This window comes from Acartia tonsa, chromosome 10 (assembly GCF_053477335.1).
Source record: "Acartia tonsa isolate MP-2025a chromosome 10, ASM5347733v1, whole genome shotgun sequence".
Classification (NCBI taxonomy): domain Eukaryota; kingdom Metazoa; phylum Arthropoda; class Copepoda; order Calanoida; family Acartiidae; genus Acartia; species Acartia tonsa.
This window is the reverse complement of record NC_137269.1, coordinates 824,780-843,276: the sequence shown is the minus strand read 5'-3', so window position 1 is coordinate 843,276 and position 18,497 is coordinate 824,780. Positions and strand designations below refer to the sequence as shown.

At 33.4% G+C, this 18,497-nt stretch overlaps 2 protein-coding genes across 2 annotated transcripts in view; both read right to left on the bottom strand.

Annotated features, from left to right (window-relative positions):
* LOC145329865 (ELAV-like protein 4) overlaps window positions 1-3,686 on the bottom strand; it is an 18,087-nt gene extending 14,401 nt beyond the window's left edge. The window contains exons 1-6 of the mRNA XM_080174305.1: window positions 3,574-3,686; window positions 2,876-2,953; window positions 2,083-2,196; window positions 1,586-1,644; window positions 1,232-1,317; window positions 886-956 (exon numbers count right to left, since the gene is read on the bottom strand). Coding sequence (XP_080030431.1) covers window positions 886-956; window positions 1,232-1,317; window positions 1,586-1,644; window positions 2,083-2,196; window positions 2,876-2,953; window positions 3,574-3,600 — 435 coding nt within the window. The 5' untranslated portion in view covers window positions 3,601-3,686. The remainder of the gene's footprint in view (window positions 1-885; window positions 957-1,231; window positions 1,318-1,585; window positions 1,645-2,082; window positions 2,197-2,875; window positions 2,954-3,573) is intronic.
* Window positions 3,627-18,497, bottom strand: mRNA-cap (RNA guanylyltransferase and 5'-phosphatase mRNA capping enzyme). The gene is made up of 23 exons (XM_080174304.1): window positions 18,309-18,497; window positions 17,780-17,852; window positions 17,445-17,564; window positions 16,748-16,836; window positions 16,422-16,498; window positions 16,056-16,154; window positions 15,640-15,728; window positions 15,009-15,088; window positions 14,197-14,293; window positions 13,752-13,871; window positions 13,349-13,481; window positions 12,822-12,891; window positions 12,357-12,454; window positions 11,947-12,023; window positions 11,361-11,431; window positions 11,027-11,076; window positions 10,249-10,315; window positions 9,451-9,523; window positions 8,671-8,715; window positions 8,240-8,320; window positions 6,927-7,127; window positions 4,671-5,238; window positions 3,627-3,720 (listed from the first exon to the last, which is right to left on the bottom strand). The coding sequence occupies exons 1-21, from the start codon at window positions 18,362-18,364 to the stop codon at window positions 7,014-7,016; spliced, it is 1,779 nt and encodes a 592-aa protein (XP_080030430.1). The 5' UTR covers window positions 18,365-18,497; the 3' UTR covers window positions 3,627-3,720; window positions 4,671-5,238; window positions 6,927-7,013.

Here is an 18,497-nt window from a genome sequence, read left to right as displayed (position 1 = left end):
AATGAAATCTGTAATGGTTCGTAGATTCGGTTATGTTTAAATATTATTTTTATGTAAAAAAAGCAGGTTGATATCTTCAAAAATAAGCCCAGTACTCATATTTTTGTGTTTTGAGGGTCTCTTGCTCCAAAAGCCCCTAAGAGGAAAGTCCCTAAACGAAATCTGTAATGGTTCGTAATTTGGTTAAGTTGAAAAAGTATTATAAAACAAAATCAGGTCGATATCTTCAAAAATAAGCCCAGTACTCATATTTTTGTGTTTTGGGGGTCTCTTGCTCCACAAGCCCCTAGAAGGAAAGTCCCAAAATGAAATCTGTAATGGTTCGTTGAATCGGGTATGTTAAAAAAGTATTATAAAGAAAAAATCAGATCGATATCTTTAAAAATAAGGTCAGAACTCATATTTTTAGTGTTTTGGGGGTTTTTTTGCTCCACAAGCCCCTAGAAGGAAAGTACCGAAATTCAATTTTCAAAGTTTTCCGTGTATATCAAGTCATATAAGAGAGCCTACAAAAAGAATTAGGTTGATAACTTTAAAAACAAGCCCATACGACCCTCCCAAACTTTGGTACTGAATTTCATTTCCTATAAGTGTACAAACTTCCCCCCCCCTTTTTTATCCCCCCCCCCCCCCTGAGCCGGGGATCCCATGTAGAATATACACCCCTGAGACAAACCTTACTTTGACAAGCAGTCCTCAAAAATTTTAATTTGATGAAAATCTATTGTCATATGTCAAATTTCTAAACGTGTAAATGACAGACGCACAAGACACAAAGGCAAACTTTTGGAAGATTACTGTTTTAGAGGTCCTTTGGAACAAGAGGAGAGAAAGAATTACAAAAAAATCTTTTTATTGGTGTAAAAGTTAAAACTTGTAACTTACCTTCAAAATATTTTTGGTTATGACTTTACCGTAGGGTGCAAATAAATTGGCTACTTCTTCCTCTGACACCCCTAAACACAAGCAGACAATCATCAGCTTTCATTAATCAACTTGATATACCTGACTAACTTTATAGTATGTCATATGGAACTAAAACAACCCATTGATTGCACGACTTTTGTTGTCGTAACTGAGTTCAGTAAAGAGTTTCGTTTATTTTGGGCCAAGTCTGACATAACAACAGTTGTTTTTACTATGCATTTCCATCCTTATCCTTAATACATATCAAACATGTGGACCTTTTCTTCATTCCCCTAATCTTTTAAGTCAATTGAAAATGGTTTACCTGGAGGCACATTATTTACAAAAAGATTTGTATTCTTCAAATCTGCTGTGTTGGGTCGACTATACGATACTTTGATTCTCTTATTACTAAAAATAAGAAAATTAGTATGGCAACATTGAGTATTTTAGATTGTAGGCTAATTCAAGGGGAATTCAAAAATAACTTAAACAAATGTTACTATTTAAAAAAATTAACCCCCCCCCCATAGACGTCCAGGGGGTGGGGGTGAAGGAGTGTTTACCCTCTCAACCTGTGAGACCCCTTATTTTACCTCTAACCCCCCTCAAAAAATCATGAACGTACCCCCCGCAAAAAAAAATTGAAAGTCCCTAAACGATCTTTTCTACGACTGACCTGACAGGTAGACCATTTAACTGTGTGATCGCTTTAGCAGCGTCCTCTGGCGTCTGGTACTGAAAATATTAAGATATCTATCAATTTATTTATATCAGTAGAAATATAAATTAAATATAAGTAAAGATAAAAGATTGGGTCAACTCCAGTTCATGGTAAAACTAAAATGTTCCTGGTAATGAATATCACCAAAAATCTAGTGGTTTTAAAGATTGCTGAACGGCTGAACGTACATATCATGTCCGCTCACCGTTTAAAGTGGCATAAGAAGGCCTACAAATAATCTGGAATAGCTAAGATCCAATGCTGCACAGGGAAGGCTTCACTGAACAAAATACGCGTGAAATAAGTCATTTTTTGCGCATTTACGTGCACTGTGAGATAATTGTGCATCATTATGATTTATTAATGATTATTCCAGATTATCACCTAGCTAAAACACTTTAAAAAATCAAGTATAGATAAATGCTAGGTAGGTATGCAATATTAATTAATACCTGTACAAAACCATAGCCAAAGCTGTAGCCTGTGTTTTTATCTCTCATGATCTTACACGAAATCAGTGGTCCACAAGTTTGGAACATACAGTACATCTCATTATCTGTCATGGACTAAACATAAATATAGATCAGAAGAGTCCACAAGTTTGGAACATACAGTACATCTCATTATCTGTCATGGACTAAATATAAATATAGATCAGAAGAGTCCACAAGTTTGGAACATACAGTACATCTCATTATCTGTCATGGACTAAATATAAATATATATCAGAAGAGTCCACAAGAATGGAACATACAAACATCTCATTATCTGTCATGGACTAAATATAAATATAGATCAGAAGAGTCCACAAGTTTGGAACATACAGTACATCTCATTATCTGTCATGGACTAAATATAAATATATATCAGAAGGGTCCTCAAGATTGGAACATACAGTACATCTCATTATCTGTCTTAAGGTACTTCTAATGAATTTTGATTTGAAGGTTTAATTTTAATAGTGTCCAAACCTTAAGAATTTTGTCTAACGAAATTGGTGATCAATATCAATTTATCGTAGATGTCCTCTCCCTTAAATTCCTAGCTAAACAATAACATCAACATACAATCTGCTCTGATCAACACACTTTTGAAAATAAATAAAAAGTAGGTAGGTATCTAAAATAGGCTTCGTATAATGTCTTACTCTTAAGAGTTACAACGCTTGAAATATTTAAGGCATTATGTGACCCAAACTCAAAAAGAAAGGTGCAAAGCTCGGCTGTTACCAAGATCTTATTATACCTGTGGTAGGTAGTTAATGATAAGATTAGTTCTGTCCTCTCCTCCATCTCTAGGTCTGTCCAGGGGGGCATCCATCACCTAATTAATAACATCATTATTTAACAAGGATGAAAAAATTAACATAAAAGGAAGTACTTTCCTTCAAGTGCCAAACGAAAACAGAGGTGGATTCTTAAAAAATTAGGGTCGCTGCATCGCCAATGAGGCAAAATTGTTTTTGTGAAAAATCCTCCAAAATCACATAAAAAATCTACAAAAATTAAATAAAATCTTATCACCTCACCAGCGATCTTAATTTATTTCCTTATCTTTAAAATAAATTATTATTTTAGTGCATGACCTCTGAAGTAGTCATCACCCTGTGGGGCCTATACCTGCAGTGTCCTAATCCTGCGCGGCTACTCTGTTCCCCATATAACCTATGGTTATTAAGGTTTTAAGCTTTACATAGGTCCCGGGTAGATTTTAGGCTATTTGTCTGCCCAATTTTTACCCCTGATGCTAGGGGAGCAGCCACTAATAAATAATGAGGAAACAGAACACTTTTTCCAAATCGGCACAAAAATCTGATTTAAATATCTTTAGGTAATCAAGAGTTTTTATCATTTTTTTATTTTGATTATAAATATGCTTGACTTAATGTTATTACATGTTGCTTTTTCGAATTAGGAATCACCATTAAAATCCTGAAGTGTTACCTCAGTAGTTGCTCCTTCCATGTTCATATTCAGGATTCACACTCATAGGGAAGTTCTGAAAATAACACTTTATTTAATTTCTGCATATTTTACAATTTTATATCTTTTTTCAACTTCAGGTGGGAGTATATGAATAAGTAAATAAGACTAAATATTTCAAGTTATACTATATTAAGGACAAACATATTGAATGACAGCGAAGCTCTATTCTATCTACTAAAAATAACTAAATAATGGGATGATCAACCCACAATAAAATAATTTAATTCACATTTTTAAAAGGAAGGGTTATTTCCCAAAACTTTATGAGAATAAGACTTTATTGTGAAGGTTGATAATTTTAATTTGTTTGTTTAAGAAGGTACCTAGGTAGGTATTGATTTATATGTTTTAGGCTTTTTACCAGGGGTGTATATTCTACATGGGATCCCCTGCTAGGGGGGGGGGGGGGAATAAAAAATAAGTAGTTGGAGGGGAAAAAAAATGTAAAAATTAAGAAAACCGAAAACATTTTTTTCATTTCCCCCCCCCCCCCACCTTGGTAAAAAAAATAAAAAAAATGTGTGGTAGGAGGGATAAAATAAATAAAAAATAGAGATCTTGAAATATTTTTCCATTTTCTACTTGGTGAGAAAAAACTAGGGGGGGGGGGGGGATCAGGGTGTCGGAGCCGTATAATTTTGATGCGGCTCCGGCTCTGGCTCCTACCTTGAAATTAATATATCAATTTTTTTTCATTATTGAATTTGATAAAATAAAATAAATAATATAAAATATTTTGCTTTTATTTGATTAAAGCTATATAAAAGTAGAAGGATGTGTGTCTATTTGTTAAGTTAGTAACAATAGTTTTTCAGTTTATTATATGGAAATAGACCGTTGCCAAACTATAATATTACTTTAAAAAATCATTTTTAGCTAATCCGGAGCAGGAGCCGTTTTTAACGAAAAATACGGCTCCGGATCCGGCTCCACCAAAAATGTTGCGGCTCCCGGCTCCGACACCCTGGGGGAAATAAAAAAAATTTGTAGCCTGGGAAAAAAAAATCTTGTGCAGAATACCTATACACCCCTGCTTTTTACTTATTCATATATACCTAAATATGATTACACAGAAATATTATATAAAATATATGACTATTACATATGGTCAATGGTCAGACTCTAATATTATTATTTGAACCAGGGATATAAGGAGTAGGTATTGCATTAAAAATATTGTCGCCAAAGAAATGATTTTTCTTTTAAAGTGTCTTATCAAACACAAAATTATTTGTTAATATTTGGTATAAATGATGATAGATACTAGATAGTCACTGGAAAAAAATATTTTCTTATTGACAAAATTTGATCTTGAGTTACTAATAGCCTTATATCCCTTAAAACAAAAACTGGAATGACAAAACTGATACTAACAATAGTTTTTAATCAAAATGGCATAATTTTTAATTAAAAAACAATAAATTAAATAAGGCAATAACTTATAAAAAGAGTAAATAGTTTCTAATTAAAGAAATAATATTTAACTAAAAGATAAAAGTTTATAAGGTCTATTGTTCTAGTTTGCTTAGATATACTTGAATTTGTTTCTATTTTTTATATTACATGTTATGTTAGGTAGGTATGCTATTTTGCGAATTTAACAATACTTTTTCACTATAATGGCTATTTATATACAGTGTGGCCACAACCAAAAAAATACTGATACTGAAGAAAAAAAAGGAAATACTGAAAATACTGAATCCTAAAATGAGAAAAAATACTGAAATACTGAACAAAAAAATACAAATACTGAATAAGTATTTGTTTATATGATTTCTCATTTCAAAATTTCATATATCATAGCTTTATTATTAGGGGGATATTTTAAAGATCTTTTAATTTTGCCTCTTAGATTTTCTTGCACCAATTAAGCAGAAAATGACTGATAAATATTTTAAATGCTTACAAAACTTAAATACTTTTTAGTTGAGTTAAGAGCATACTAAAAAACTTTACCTTCAATAATCATGCAAAGTACTCACCTTAAATTATTCATTCTATTAATAGACAAAAAAATATCTGAAAAAAATACTGTATAAAAGCATCTCAAATATCTAAAAAATTTATATTTGAGATGAAATTGAAAAAAAAATCTATATTACCATCATAGACGTCCAAGCTTTTTATTTTTTTTTGGGGGGGGGGGGGGGGTAAATACCCCCTCCTTAGTGGTTGGGGGTGCCTACGGCACCACCAGGGTAGGGGTAAATTTTAAATGGGGGGGGGGGGGGAGTGGTAAAATGAAAAAAAATTTGGGGGTGCCAAATTCGTTTGGGGGGGGGGGGATAATCACAACTTTACCCCCCCCCCCCTTGGACGTCTATGATTACCATAAAAACAAGGATGACAACATCCATAAAAGCGAAGCTCTGAAACGGTAGGACAAACGGACATTAACACTTGTGTAATGTCAGAACTGAATAATTAGAATGCGAATGTATAAGAGTCAAAGCAAAATTTAAGTATATTTGTTGAAAAACTGCTTGATACAGGATAATGATTATGGACATACTTACATTTTTAGGACTTGATTATAGAGTTGCTTCGCTTATAATATTGTACTTTGTTGTCCCAGAAATCAGTATACCAAAAATCAGACCAATAAAATAATTAGGTCACATACAAATTTGTTGTTAAAAATTTAAAAAAACAACATGTTTAAAATGGACGTACGGACATTCTGGTAATGATTATAGAGTTGCTACGCTTTCTAACTCGTACCTAACTATTACAGGAATCACCATGCAAAATTTGAAATTGATAGGACAATTCTGACATGCCTAAATTAGCAAAAAAAAACTATTTAAACTATGTTTAAAATAGACGTACGGACATTTTGGTAATGATTATAGAGTTGCTACGCTTTCTAAATCGTACCTAACTACTAAAGGAATCGCCATGCAAAATTTGAAATCGATAGGACAATTCTAACATGTCTAAATTAACGAAAAAAGCTATCCGTTACGGACGGACGGACGGACGGACGTACGGACGGACCGACCCTAATTATAGAAAAGCTTCGCTTTTAAAAGCAAAATTAATGTACAAAGTTATAGGGTAATTTAAAGGAAAGTAAAGTGAGGCGCGAAGCGCCGAAAAAAATCTGACATCAACTACTTGAGAAAACATCTTATTTATGCAAAAAAATTTGGAATTTAAAATACAGAATCATGAAAATTTCCAAAAACTGAAAAATACTGAATAAAATTTTCAAATACTGAATATTCAGTATTTACTGAAAATACTGAACCCCCAATTTCCAAATACTGAAGAATACTGAATATTTTCAGTATACTGAAAAATGTGGCCACGCTGTATATAATAATATTCGCCATTTTGTTTTGTTTTTTATCAGCCATCCACCATTTTTTTTATCAGCGCCATCTTTTTTTGGATTATCATCTTCGCGCCATTTTTGGAGGTGGTGGCATTATGTCTCTGTCTGTTTTTGGTTGCTTGATATATCTGTTGTGCTGGATAAATCCCAGTAGAATTTCTTCGGTTACCGGGTCCTAAACATTGTTGTGATATAGCAAACATGAAATCAGAACTTATTTTTCAAAATTAACAAGACTAGTTCATAAAACGTGTGCTTTATAAAAATGTAACCATATGGACGATTGTACATCATTTTCTAATGGTTTTAGACAAAAATAATCGTTCATTAGACAAAACAATGTGGAGACTAGTGTTTTTAAGATCCTAATGACGAAATTAAATGGACAAATAGAATGTTAACCTATGGTTTTACACTTACAGTCGCAAAACTTTTAAATGAGCTGAAGCATTATAAAAGACTGAAGAGATTCCTAAAAATTACATGAAAGCTATACTTTGTCAGTCATACTAAATTATGTATTACCAGACAACTACATGGAACACTTTGTTAAGGACATTTTTCGTCTGTTAACAAATTGCTTTCTGCTCTTTTGCTGCGACTTAGCTGTGTTAATATTTCCGACGTTGATTTTCAATGACCCAATTAAAAGTCGGTACAAGATCCTTGGGAAGGGGACATACAGTTATTTAACCCCTTCCCTCTCTTTGTTTTGCTATATCAGCACTACCCAGGGAGTAAGGGAGGGGACAATGGGCAATTAATTCAATATAAGAGTTATCAAAGAAAGGGCATGAAATCCAGTTTAATCCAATAAATTTGTAGGAAATTATAAAGGGATTGTTAATTGAATAATAGATTTCCATAGCGTCATGTAAAGTGAAATCACAACTTGTTTTTAATGAAATATATTGAGGTTTTTTGGTGTGATTTTTATATCAAAAGATTATTGGACCCGGCCATCTGCTAGCAAGAATATGACTGCCCCTTTTTATTCTGTTTATTTCCCTTGCCCCTTGCCCCCACCTCCCTTCTCCCCGTCTGCTACATTCCAAACTAACACAACGAGTGTTTATTTCCCTTCCCCCCACTTCCCTTATCCCTTCTCCCCGTCTGCAATATTCAAAACATACATAACGAGTAGCGGCATTCTATGCGCAAGTCCCCAAACTCAGTCAGAAACTGCTAAATTCTTGCACATTCCCTTTAAGCCAGTCCCCAAAGTCTGAGACTCCTAAAAATTTAATATTCGATCCATTGTCCCCTCCCTTACTCCCTGGGCACTACCTGTATGCTGCCAATAACGGCTTTGGCGGTTGAAAAGGCGTTTGGAAAACTTTTATCTGTTCTTTCTCTCATAAATACCCACTGAAAAAAAAAGGAATAATTAGAGCTTAATTTGTTTTTCAAATAAAATAATTTTTTTACTAGGTACCTATTATGACGTACATTTTATTTCAATACTGTTGAAGAGTTTGAAAATTAGTAATTTCAGGGATCATAAGGGATAAGACAATGGACGTTAAATTGATATGTTTACTGTTCAGTGTTCATGGTTCAACCTTATCAAAATATGTGTTTACAGGTGTTTAATCTAACGAATGAGAGAACGTGTTATTAGAACTTTAGGAAACCATTATACTTTAAAATCCAATGCCCCCTTACCTCCCTAAAACACCCCAAAACGCTTCATTTATCACCAAAACAAATAATAATACCTGATTATTTTCCCACTTGCATTCAATGATTTTGTTATCCAATTCCTAAAAAATCAATAATAACAATTTGGAAATAACCCAATTAATTTTCTATAGAAGTAGTTTGATGTTCTCCAAATCAATACAAATAAAAAATAATCAGCAGCCTATCTGTGATAGGTTAAAATTAAAAAGTAGTTCGCTACTGAAAATTTCATACTGTGACTAATATTATGAATAGGGTTAGCAATCCACTGAAAATCCGCCAAAAATAAAGCGGATTAATCCGTGGATTGGGGATTCTTGTTTTTTTTTAGCAAATAAAAAATCTAGCCCCTGCAGCGGCCATTTTCTAACCCTTACTTAACCTAAAAGCGTGAAAGCTACAGTGAAAATAGAAAAAAAACTTTTGATGCTACCCACCATTTTACTTATAGTTAAGAAACAATAAAATACTTTTTTGGATTTTGTCTGCCATATTTTAAATAAAGAATTTTGAGTGCTACAAATTTCTGGGTCCAAAATAGGTCTAACAATTTAACGGATTTCTGATTGCCAACCCTAATTATAAAATATATAAAAATAATTGGGTATAGTCCCTTTCGTGGCAAAGCCTCTTATTTCTTAAGGGGCGATTCGGCTTTTCATAGGTTACTTTAGGTTAGATTAGGTGATTGCCCCGCAGGGATCGAGCCCCCCGCAGGGGCTAGAAATAGGAGAAAAACTGCTGTGAAAATACGACGAATCGTCCTTTAGGAGGCGTTGCCACGAAAGGGACTATATCCAAATAATTGAACTTACTCTAATCTCTTTTGTAATCTTCATTTGTGAAAAAGGAGTGTTGAGACTTCCCACATAAAGATGCCCAACTGTTCTAAAAGATTAAAATAATTTCCAAACCGGCATTATTTCAAATGGAAGGGAATTTAAAATTAAAAGCATGGATGGGAATCGACACTGATCGGATTGTCAAAATATTGGCGGAAAAAAATTTGGTTTACAGATGTAAAGTCTATTGGAAAATTTCCAATCAATGAAAGTGCATGTTTGATCCTATAGCAGGTTACTGGCCCATGTGTACCTTCAGTTCCTGTCAAGAAATCTTATACTTATTTTACTGTTATGTATGTCCTGATTAATATACATTATCATATTTATGTCAATAAAATTAGATCATATTTTTACGATTACATATATCTTCCAGTTGGTTTTAAACAATGTTTTTTAATACTTCACTATGACTATAATACACAAAAAATGGCAGAGATATGCTGCGTAGTTACTGCATGATTCAATCGGTACGACCATTTTCAAATAACCCTTTTTAACAGTGCGCTAAGGGGGGGGTGGGGTTTAACGCAACCTTCTCGTAATCAATGCGCAAATGACACTTAGAATCCGAATTTCAGACTTTTCTTTTCCAACTTTTTATCTGATTTAGGGAAAATAGACCTACCAAGGATTACTCATTCCAAATTTCATCCTGAAATTCGGATTCTAAGTATTATATGCCCGTTGATTACGAGATGGTTGCATTAACCTCCCCCCTCCCCCCCTTTAATTAAGGTACATCATTTGTAATGACATATTAAAAGTTACCTGGGAAGAATACCATAGCCACCCTCAGTAACTATCTTGAGTCTGAAGTCTACACTGTTCATACTGGTCAACACAATAAAATTTCAGACATTTTTAAAAACTAGCTAGGTATTAAACAGGGATAATGGATTTATTATTAGTTGGATCTTACCGCAGATTTTCATGTTATATTTTAACGTGAACTCTGTAGCGGGCTAAAATAACGATCTCCCCCATCCCCCTCCTTTACCCCTCCCCTCTCCTCCTACTGGAAAAACGGCCAGACCAATAAAAGCGATGGGAAATTGCAACTTAATTTGACGACAATTTTTCTCAGGTCATATTATCCACATATATTCTACAGGAATCTCAACTTCAAGGACAGAGTTTCGGATCCGGATCCGCAAGGATCCGCATATTTTTGAGTCCAAGGATCTGGATCCGGATCCGCATTTTTTTTGCGGATCCGGTTTTTGCGGATCCGGATCCTTGGACTCAAAAAAATGCGCAAAAAATCAATACGGATCCGAAACACTGTTCAAGGATAATACAAAGAACAATAAAATAATGGACATCCCAAAGTAAGATGAGATAAATTCCTATTCTGTGGATTTCAACTATTTGTTGAAAAAAATGGACAGAACTAGTTAAAACCAACCAATCAAGATGTGATGAAGACAACAAAAAAAAATTTATCAGCGAATCAAAAACGTGTAACAAATTGTATTTACAATCCAAAATCGCCTCCCCCAAGGGATAAATCTTTCGTGATTATAAATGAATGAAATTTTTTTCCTGGCAGGTTTCCATTTTAGAACTCTATCATCCCTGCCTGTTACATAAGGATCTCTGAAATGGCAACATCAAATTATACACAAAGTAGATATGGTATTCAAGAAATAAGATTCTAATTAAATTATGTCTCTGTGTTTTATTGCCATATTGGATTTCATTGTTTTATTGGTTTACTATTAGTGGATTTTATTCTAAAATTTTTTAAAGATTTTAAAAAATAAATTTTTTTTTTTAAAAATCCGTGATCGTTTTACTTAAAAAGATGCCCCCTTAGAAGGTTTGTCCCTAGTACATTTGTCGGTGTATTAATGTATCAAATGATTAGATATAAAACTTACTGTACACCCGAGGGTTGAAAGATGAGACCGTCTGGTTCGTGACTCAACTGTCGAGCAAATTTTTCATCTAACAATTTTTGAGTTTAACTTCTTTGTATTATTAATTTTTAAAGATAGTTAATACATATCTAGATTTTATTTAAAGCAGTAAGACGTTTTTCTGAGGCTTAAGATTTAAACAACTACTGGACTGATCGAGTTCCCCTTTTCAGGGAAGCTTCATATAGGTCCTGGGATGGTTTTAGGCTATTTCATTTTTAAATTTCAGCCTTGGGATGGTTTTAGGACGTATCCGATAGTATTTCTTATAATACTTATTTTAAAGGGAAAGTTTAACGTAAGAAAATTAATTTACTTGGCTTCTTACACCTAATACACATAAACAATGACTTATACTATCGTAAAAAAAGGTTTTTAGCTAGTCCTTTAAGATCTAGCTAACCACTGAACCGATTTAGTATTCCATTTTAAGGTAGCTTCCCTGCATTTTTTTTTTCTATCCCTCTTTCCACTTCCAATACAGAGTGCATATAAGCTAAGGGCGCAGCATATATGGTCAAAATAAAAGTACAAGAAGTTTTCCTAAAAGTTTATAAGTTTCTGCGACATCCCAAAATTCTTTCTTTCGCATGGAAAATGGTTCTTTTGTTTTGTCTATCAAACCTAGAAAAAAATATATATCAACTGTCTTGTTTCAATTAAACTAGGGTGTCTTTAATTATCCACCCCTTATTTTTTTTCAAAAATAATCGAGGGGGGTATACTGTGCTCCACAAGGCACATTGAGGAAAAACGCCATCAAATTTTTTATTGGTGGGACACGTATAGTAAGTAAAATAGGAGGTTTTATTGGTCCGAAAATTAATCAAAAAAGTTTCATCCTCTGTACCTATCTTCAGCAACAGCCGAGAAAATCTATTAGTAACTTTTTCTGACAGACGCACAACAATGTACATTTGAGGTATTAGTAGCTACGCTACCATAAACAAAATTTACCTTGTATAATATAAGTATTTCTAGCACCAATGATCTCTTTTTCAATACAGAGAAGTCTGGTTCCAAAATCAACTTTTCCCACTGGTTGTCCTTCAAATCTGTTGTTTACAATAAGTACATTTAAAATTATTTTTTTTGTGCGAACTATTAGAGGGGATAAGACAATTCACGATAAACTGATGTTTTGTTAGCTTTCTGTATTTTAATGGTAAATACACTGCTAGTTCATGTCAACAAAGTTTCTAAAGTATTTTAGATATCTAATAAGAGACTATGTCAATTGGGGTTGGCAATCCGGATCCGGAATCTGGGGTCCGCCCAATTTTTGGGTCAATTTTGGAATCCGAATCCGTTTTTTAATACCGATTCCGGATTCTTAATTGGTAGGCTAAAATCAGCGTCTTGAGTTTTTTCTTTCAACTCCCTCTTTTTGAAGGCAAATGTATAAATTGTAAATGTACTTTCTTAATAATATCATAAGCAAGGTATCTTGGTATTTTGTTTCCGTCCACAACATCTATCACCATCTCACCATCTGAATAAATATAATTTTTTTTATAAAAGTAACAGGACAACAGGAAGTATGCCTGTCTTTGCATTTGAACCGAAAGATATAAATGCCGAAAAATTAGTAGAGGGCCAATAATAAAGTTTGTTTTTAATGAAACACAAGTATAGCTTTATTTGACCCACTTACAATTGACAAATTAATAAGCAATATTTATTTTTAAGGTATTATTTGTTAAAAACTAAAAAAAAATCTTGAGTGAGTTAATTAAACATTACTTTTGTTACACTAAAAAAGCACAATGTATATTATATTAGAGGGTGGTGGAGAACAAGTCAATAGTCGAATTTGTTTGACTGATTGTAACGTGATATGGAAAATCTTTGATAAGTTTTTGTCTGCTGCATAATTTTCATACATTTGCTAGAAAGAGAACAAACTAGGCGCATTTTATCTGTCACAAATGCAAAAAAAAAAGACCTACCTAGTAGAGTTTCAGTTAAATGCTTGTTTGGATCTTTTCTGTGAAGGAATGTGAGGCCATCTACTTTATAAATACAATTATCTCTGTCAGCAAAATATATTTCGTCTTTACCATTGATTAGCATCATATATCTGTTGCAGGGTCAAGTTCAAGTTTAAATTGATTGATTGCCTTATCAAATTACCTTTATTATAGATTAAAAATATTGGTAAAAAAGTTCAATATTTAAAATGAATACCAAAAGTTTTAAGCAAGCAACTTAACAGAACGTGTTTCTAAAACATTGGGAACCAGAAGGTAAAATTTACAGTCTAATATCACCTCTGGTTATAAGAGTTATTTTCAATGTGTGAATTTTGATTGATGGATGAATGACATATTAATCACCAAACTTGACTTTCCTAGTGCCGTCAGCTTTCCATGAAACTTTGTACGGTCTTTCTGCCAGGAAAACGAGATTCTGTTTGTCCATGGAAACAGGCTGGCACCCGGGGAACCCTCCTTTGCTCCACTCACACATATTCTAAGAAAATAAAAATATATTCAGTTTGTTCATGGAAACAGGCTGACACCCATGGAAACCTCTCTTGCTCCACTCACACATATTCTAAAAGAACAAAATTGTTTTTTTTTCTATCACACAGTGGGATCTTCCAAAGTAGAAAGATTTTTGGTTTGTCCGTTAATATCTCACTATCACTGAACTGAAAGATTTATAAATTTTTGGTAAGCTTTTAGGCTTAATTATTTTAAATCTAAGTCTTATGATGGTTTTAAGTTACATACCTACCCCTATCTCTCTTAGATACTAGATGCCCAGCCACTTGTATCGTAAAAATGGGACAAACCTGAATTTTCTTCTGTATTGTTGAAAGTTTAGGTTGTAGTGTAAAATGTGTCACCCCTGGCACACCCTCCATAAATTTTCCTCCTCGTTTTGGTTTCCTTAAAATCAAAAATTTAAAACGGGTGGTTTTTCTCACATTGCATTTGGACCATGATAGATTATGGTACAGAGGTGTATATTCTGCACAAGATTAATTTTTCCCCCCCTGCTACAAATTTTTTTTATTCCCCCCAACCCCCTCCCCCCTATTTTTTTCCACCCTGGAGGGGAGAAAAATGAAAAAATAATTAAAGAACTCTATATTTCATTTATTTTATCCCCCAACCCACATATTTTTTAGTTTTTTTTCACCAAGGCCTTGCAAGGAGGAGGGGAGGGGGGGTTAGGAGTTAGACAATCATTCTCTCCCTTAAAAATTGCAATTACTCTCCCTCTACCATAAAATTAAGAGCCAGAGAATATCCGCCATTTGTCAAATATAATTGAACAAACAACTTACATTATCACATAAAATGTTCGGACGTTGCCGTTCCTGCAACTAACAGAAAAACAGTGGATGTATTTTTTTCAAAATTGTTTATCTGGATGTAAATTCGACAGTAATTTGATATATATCGTAGGTATGCTGACAAATATACATCTAACACAGGCATTTAAACATCCAAATTATCATTTCATTTGAAACTTAAACTTAGTAATATATATATCCAAAGCATACATCTAGGTAAGTATTTATAATTTTGGCTCATCTAAAAGCAGGCTAATTAAAATTTTCTCATACAAAGAGTGTTCTTAGGGGTGTAGTTTACCTACCTGTGTCTTTTGTGATTATTATGTCCTCCCCCGTCTTGATTATCTGTAGTTTCTCCGTCCTCATTGACACCATCATCTTCCTGAGAAGTAATATTTCTGTAATTCTTATTCTTTAATATATATTACTAGAGGCGTCTTTCTCCCCCTAGAAGCCTAGGGGCGCTTAAGGTGGGAGAGGGAAAGTCGAATATCTCCCCATTTTAAATTTGAGTTTCCATGGACCTTCAAAAAAGCTTTACTGTAAAGGAGAACCACATCGATTTAGCGGATAGTGAGATCCTTCGCTACAGACAAAAAAAAAGCTTACTACTTTACATTATAGGATAAGGGGGGAGGCGGGTGTTCCACAAAGGTATTGTGACTAGGGAAATTTTGTTGTCAATTTGGGTTGCTAATATAGTACTCAGTTATTGGTCAACACTATCCTCGATGGTCCGGGGAGGAGATGGAGTCTTATCTCGCCAAATAATACAATTTTGAATCATTTAAGACAAAAAAAAATTTTTATTCAAAAATGTTTCCCCCTCATATTTGCATTTGACACTGATACATTTTAATAAGTCAAATAGAAATAAATAGAAAATCAGAATCCGGACTCTGAAAATGCTTGAAATTGTGAAAATGTTGCTACCTCAAAGCACCAGTCAGGTAGTTCTGGAGCCGGGGGAGCTTCGTCCGGGTCTCCGGCATAACGGCTGTACAGCTCTTTTAGATAGCCCTGTCAAATACATGCAGTTGCAACATCAGAAAAAGTATTTACAATAAACAACAAATAGACCTCTATTCTAAGTATCAGGGTGTCTGTACCTATATATGTCTAAGATCTCAAAATCGGCTGGAACGATTGTACTTCCAATTTTAGGAAAGGTCTAATTTGATGCACTAGGTTGAAAAAAGGGAATCAAATAGTCTTGAAGAATTTAAAAAGTTTAAGTAGGTACAAAAAGATTAATGAGTTCGTATTAATAAACAATTTATCATGAATCTTGTTTTATGAAACTCTCCCTTTGAACCAGTTAAATAATCTATTGATGTTGAAACTTTCCTCTTTGTAAATTCCTGGAGGTCTAGCGGCTATGTAACTGTTAACCGCCATATCCACCGACCAATCAAAAACTTCTATTAGGTAGGCACTCACAAGAAAACCTGAAAAAAAAGTTTTATCGAACAGTTTCTAGAAAGCATACCTAGCATTTATTTGCATTTTGGTCAAGGTATTACTATTCGAATGAGGAAATATAGTCGGGTTAATAGCCCAAAAAATAGCACATGACTTCCCTATAAGAGGATTCATAAAATCGAAAACTTAATTTGTTAAATGGTTAGCAAGATCTTAACGAACCTTATTGACTAATAATATATTTGGTTTAAAATATTTTTGATTCTTTAAAGAATTAACTAAGTGATGATAACCTGTTCTATTGAAACCATGAGTACAGTGGACAACGATTATTTCAAGAGGATGCTGCTCTGTGAATCGCTTGCATATTCTAAAAAAAATACAAAATTACAATAGTATTAAACAAGAAAAAATATTTTCTTTTTTGTTTTGGGACCTATCTGATTGGTCGCTTCATCATTCCAAACTATGTTTTAATAAGCGGGAAAAAAATAATGGTTATATAGAGAAGGAGGAGGGGGGAACAAACAGGTACATTCCTAAACATACAAAGCTGGGTCGTGTAAATTGATAGTACTCTATACACCCCCCCTCCTCCGTACTAAATAATTTTACTTACTGAACAAAAGTATCAACTGTTTCTTTGGGCGGGGCCTCGGCGTGTCCTCTACAGTTAATCTTCACATAGCTACAACCCTCATCCTCAACCTAATAAAATAATGTTTATTTAAAAACCAAAATATATAGGTAAAAGTATTTGCTAATTAGGTATACCTACCATAATATAATTTGGTAAATTTTGGATGTTTTTCTGATAAGATATGAACTACCTAAATGTAGTTATCTAATGTAGAGAAGTTTTTAAATCCCGAGTTTGTATTAGGCTCATAAATAACTATTAGTCTTTGGATGTATTTATGCTATTGTTATGCCCCTCCTCTCCATTCGAATATAGGGCACCTAACTGCTGGAGGCGCACACGATAGATTACCTCAATAAATAATGATAGAAATAATATTATTTAGCTCAATATTTCTGCCTGACCAATCACTCAACGTAAAATATTTTCTAGTATTCATTCGAATCTGGTGGATAGGAACCGGTTCTCATCCATACGAAAAAACTATGTCTAGCATCGTATTATATCCAGCTTTCTACGAATATAAAAATGTACAAACATAAGAATAAAACCAGTTTTTTTAGCCCGTGCCTTCGGCAACTCGGGGCTAAATAAATGGTTTTAATCTTATAATTGTACATTCTATATCCGCGGAAAGCTGTTTATAATACGATGCGAGAAATAACTATCAAACAACCTTTTGTTTATCATAAAATCTGGATGTGTTGGTGAGATCTATCCAGAGACCAATCTTTACTTTGTGATTCTTCATACTGTTGATCAGCATCGCGGGGGTGAAGCGGTTTTCAACTGGGATCTGAAATAAACAAGATTTTAAGAGTTGTTTTTAGTGCTTCATTAAAACCAGGGAGGCAGGGGATACTAGACCGTAAATAAAACCCAGTAAAATAAGTTTAATTTGAATTTTAAATTTTTGGTAATTTCAATGAAATATACGGCTATATAATGTATTTAGAACATTAAACTTAGCTAAATATCTTTATACGAAATTTCTATTAATTAAAAGTTTACCTGGTCATCATATCTTTCATCTAGAGGAGTTTTACACGCCAAGAACCTATTTCCCACCAGACTGATAGATTTTCTAGATCAAATATTTATTAGAACAAATTAGATCCTCCACGAAAGGAAAGAACAAAATTCTTATTTTATTAGAAAAACTATAAGACAAACTTTATCCAATTATGAAATCTAAGATATTTTGTTTTAAGTTTATATATAAGTAATTGATTTACGAACGCTTTTAAGATGCAAAGCCTCATTATATAATTCACTTCATCATTACGTACTTTGCTTGGACCACTAATATATCCGTAGGTCATACTAAAGATTTCGTGTTTATGCATAGTTTATATGTTTTATCCTTCAGTTTATTACTTTTTCACATCAATTTTTAAGAGACAACTGAACTTATACTCTGTGTATCACTTTGTCCGTTTGTCCTTCCTTGATTTATCTGTATATAAATATTGTCAACTTTGTTACTAAAAGAAAACCTTTGATAAACATTTCTAATAAAAAAAAAATAAGTTTTAATTACCTAGGACAATTCAACCATCGCGGGGGTATGGGACCGGGTCCTTGGCCCCTCCCCATTCTTGTTTATACTCTTTTTCAAATATCACCAATTAATTTACAGCCCTTATGATCCAAAAAGAGCCAATTTAAATGTTTATCATTTTTATTATCCTTGTAACTTGCTTGCTCCGCATTAGTTTGTGTGGTACTG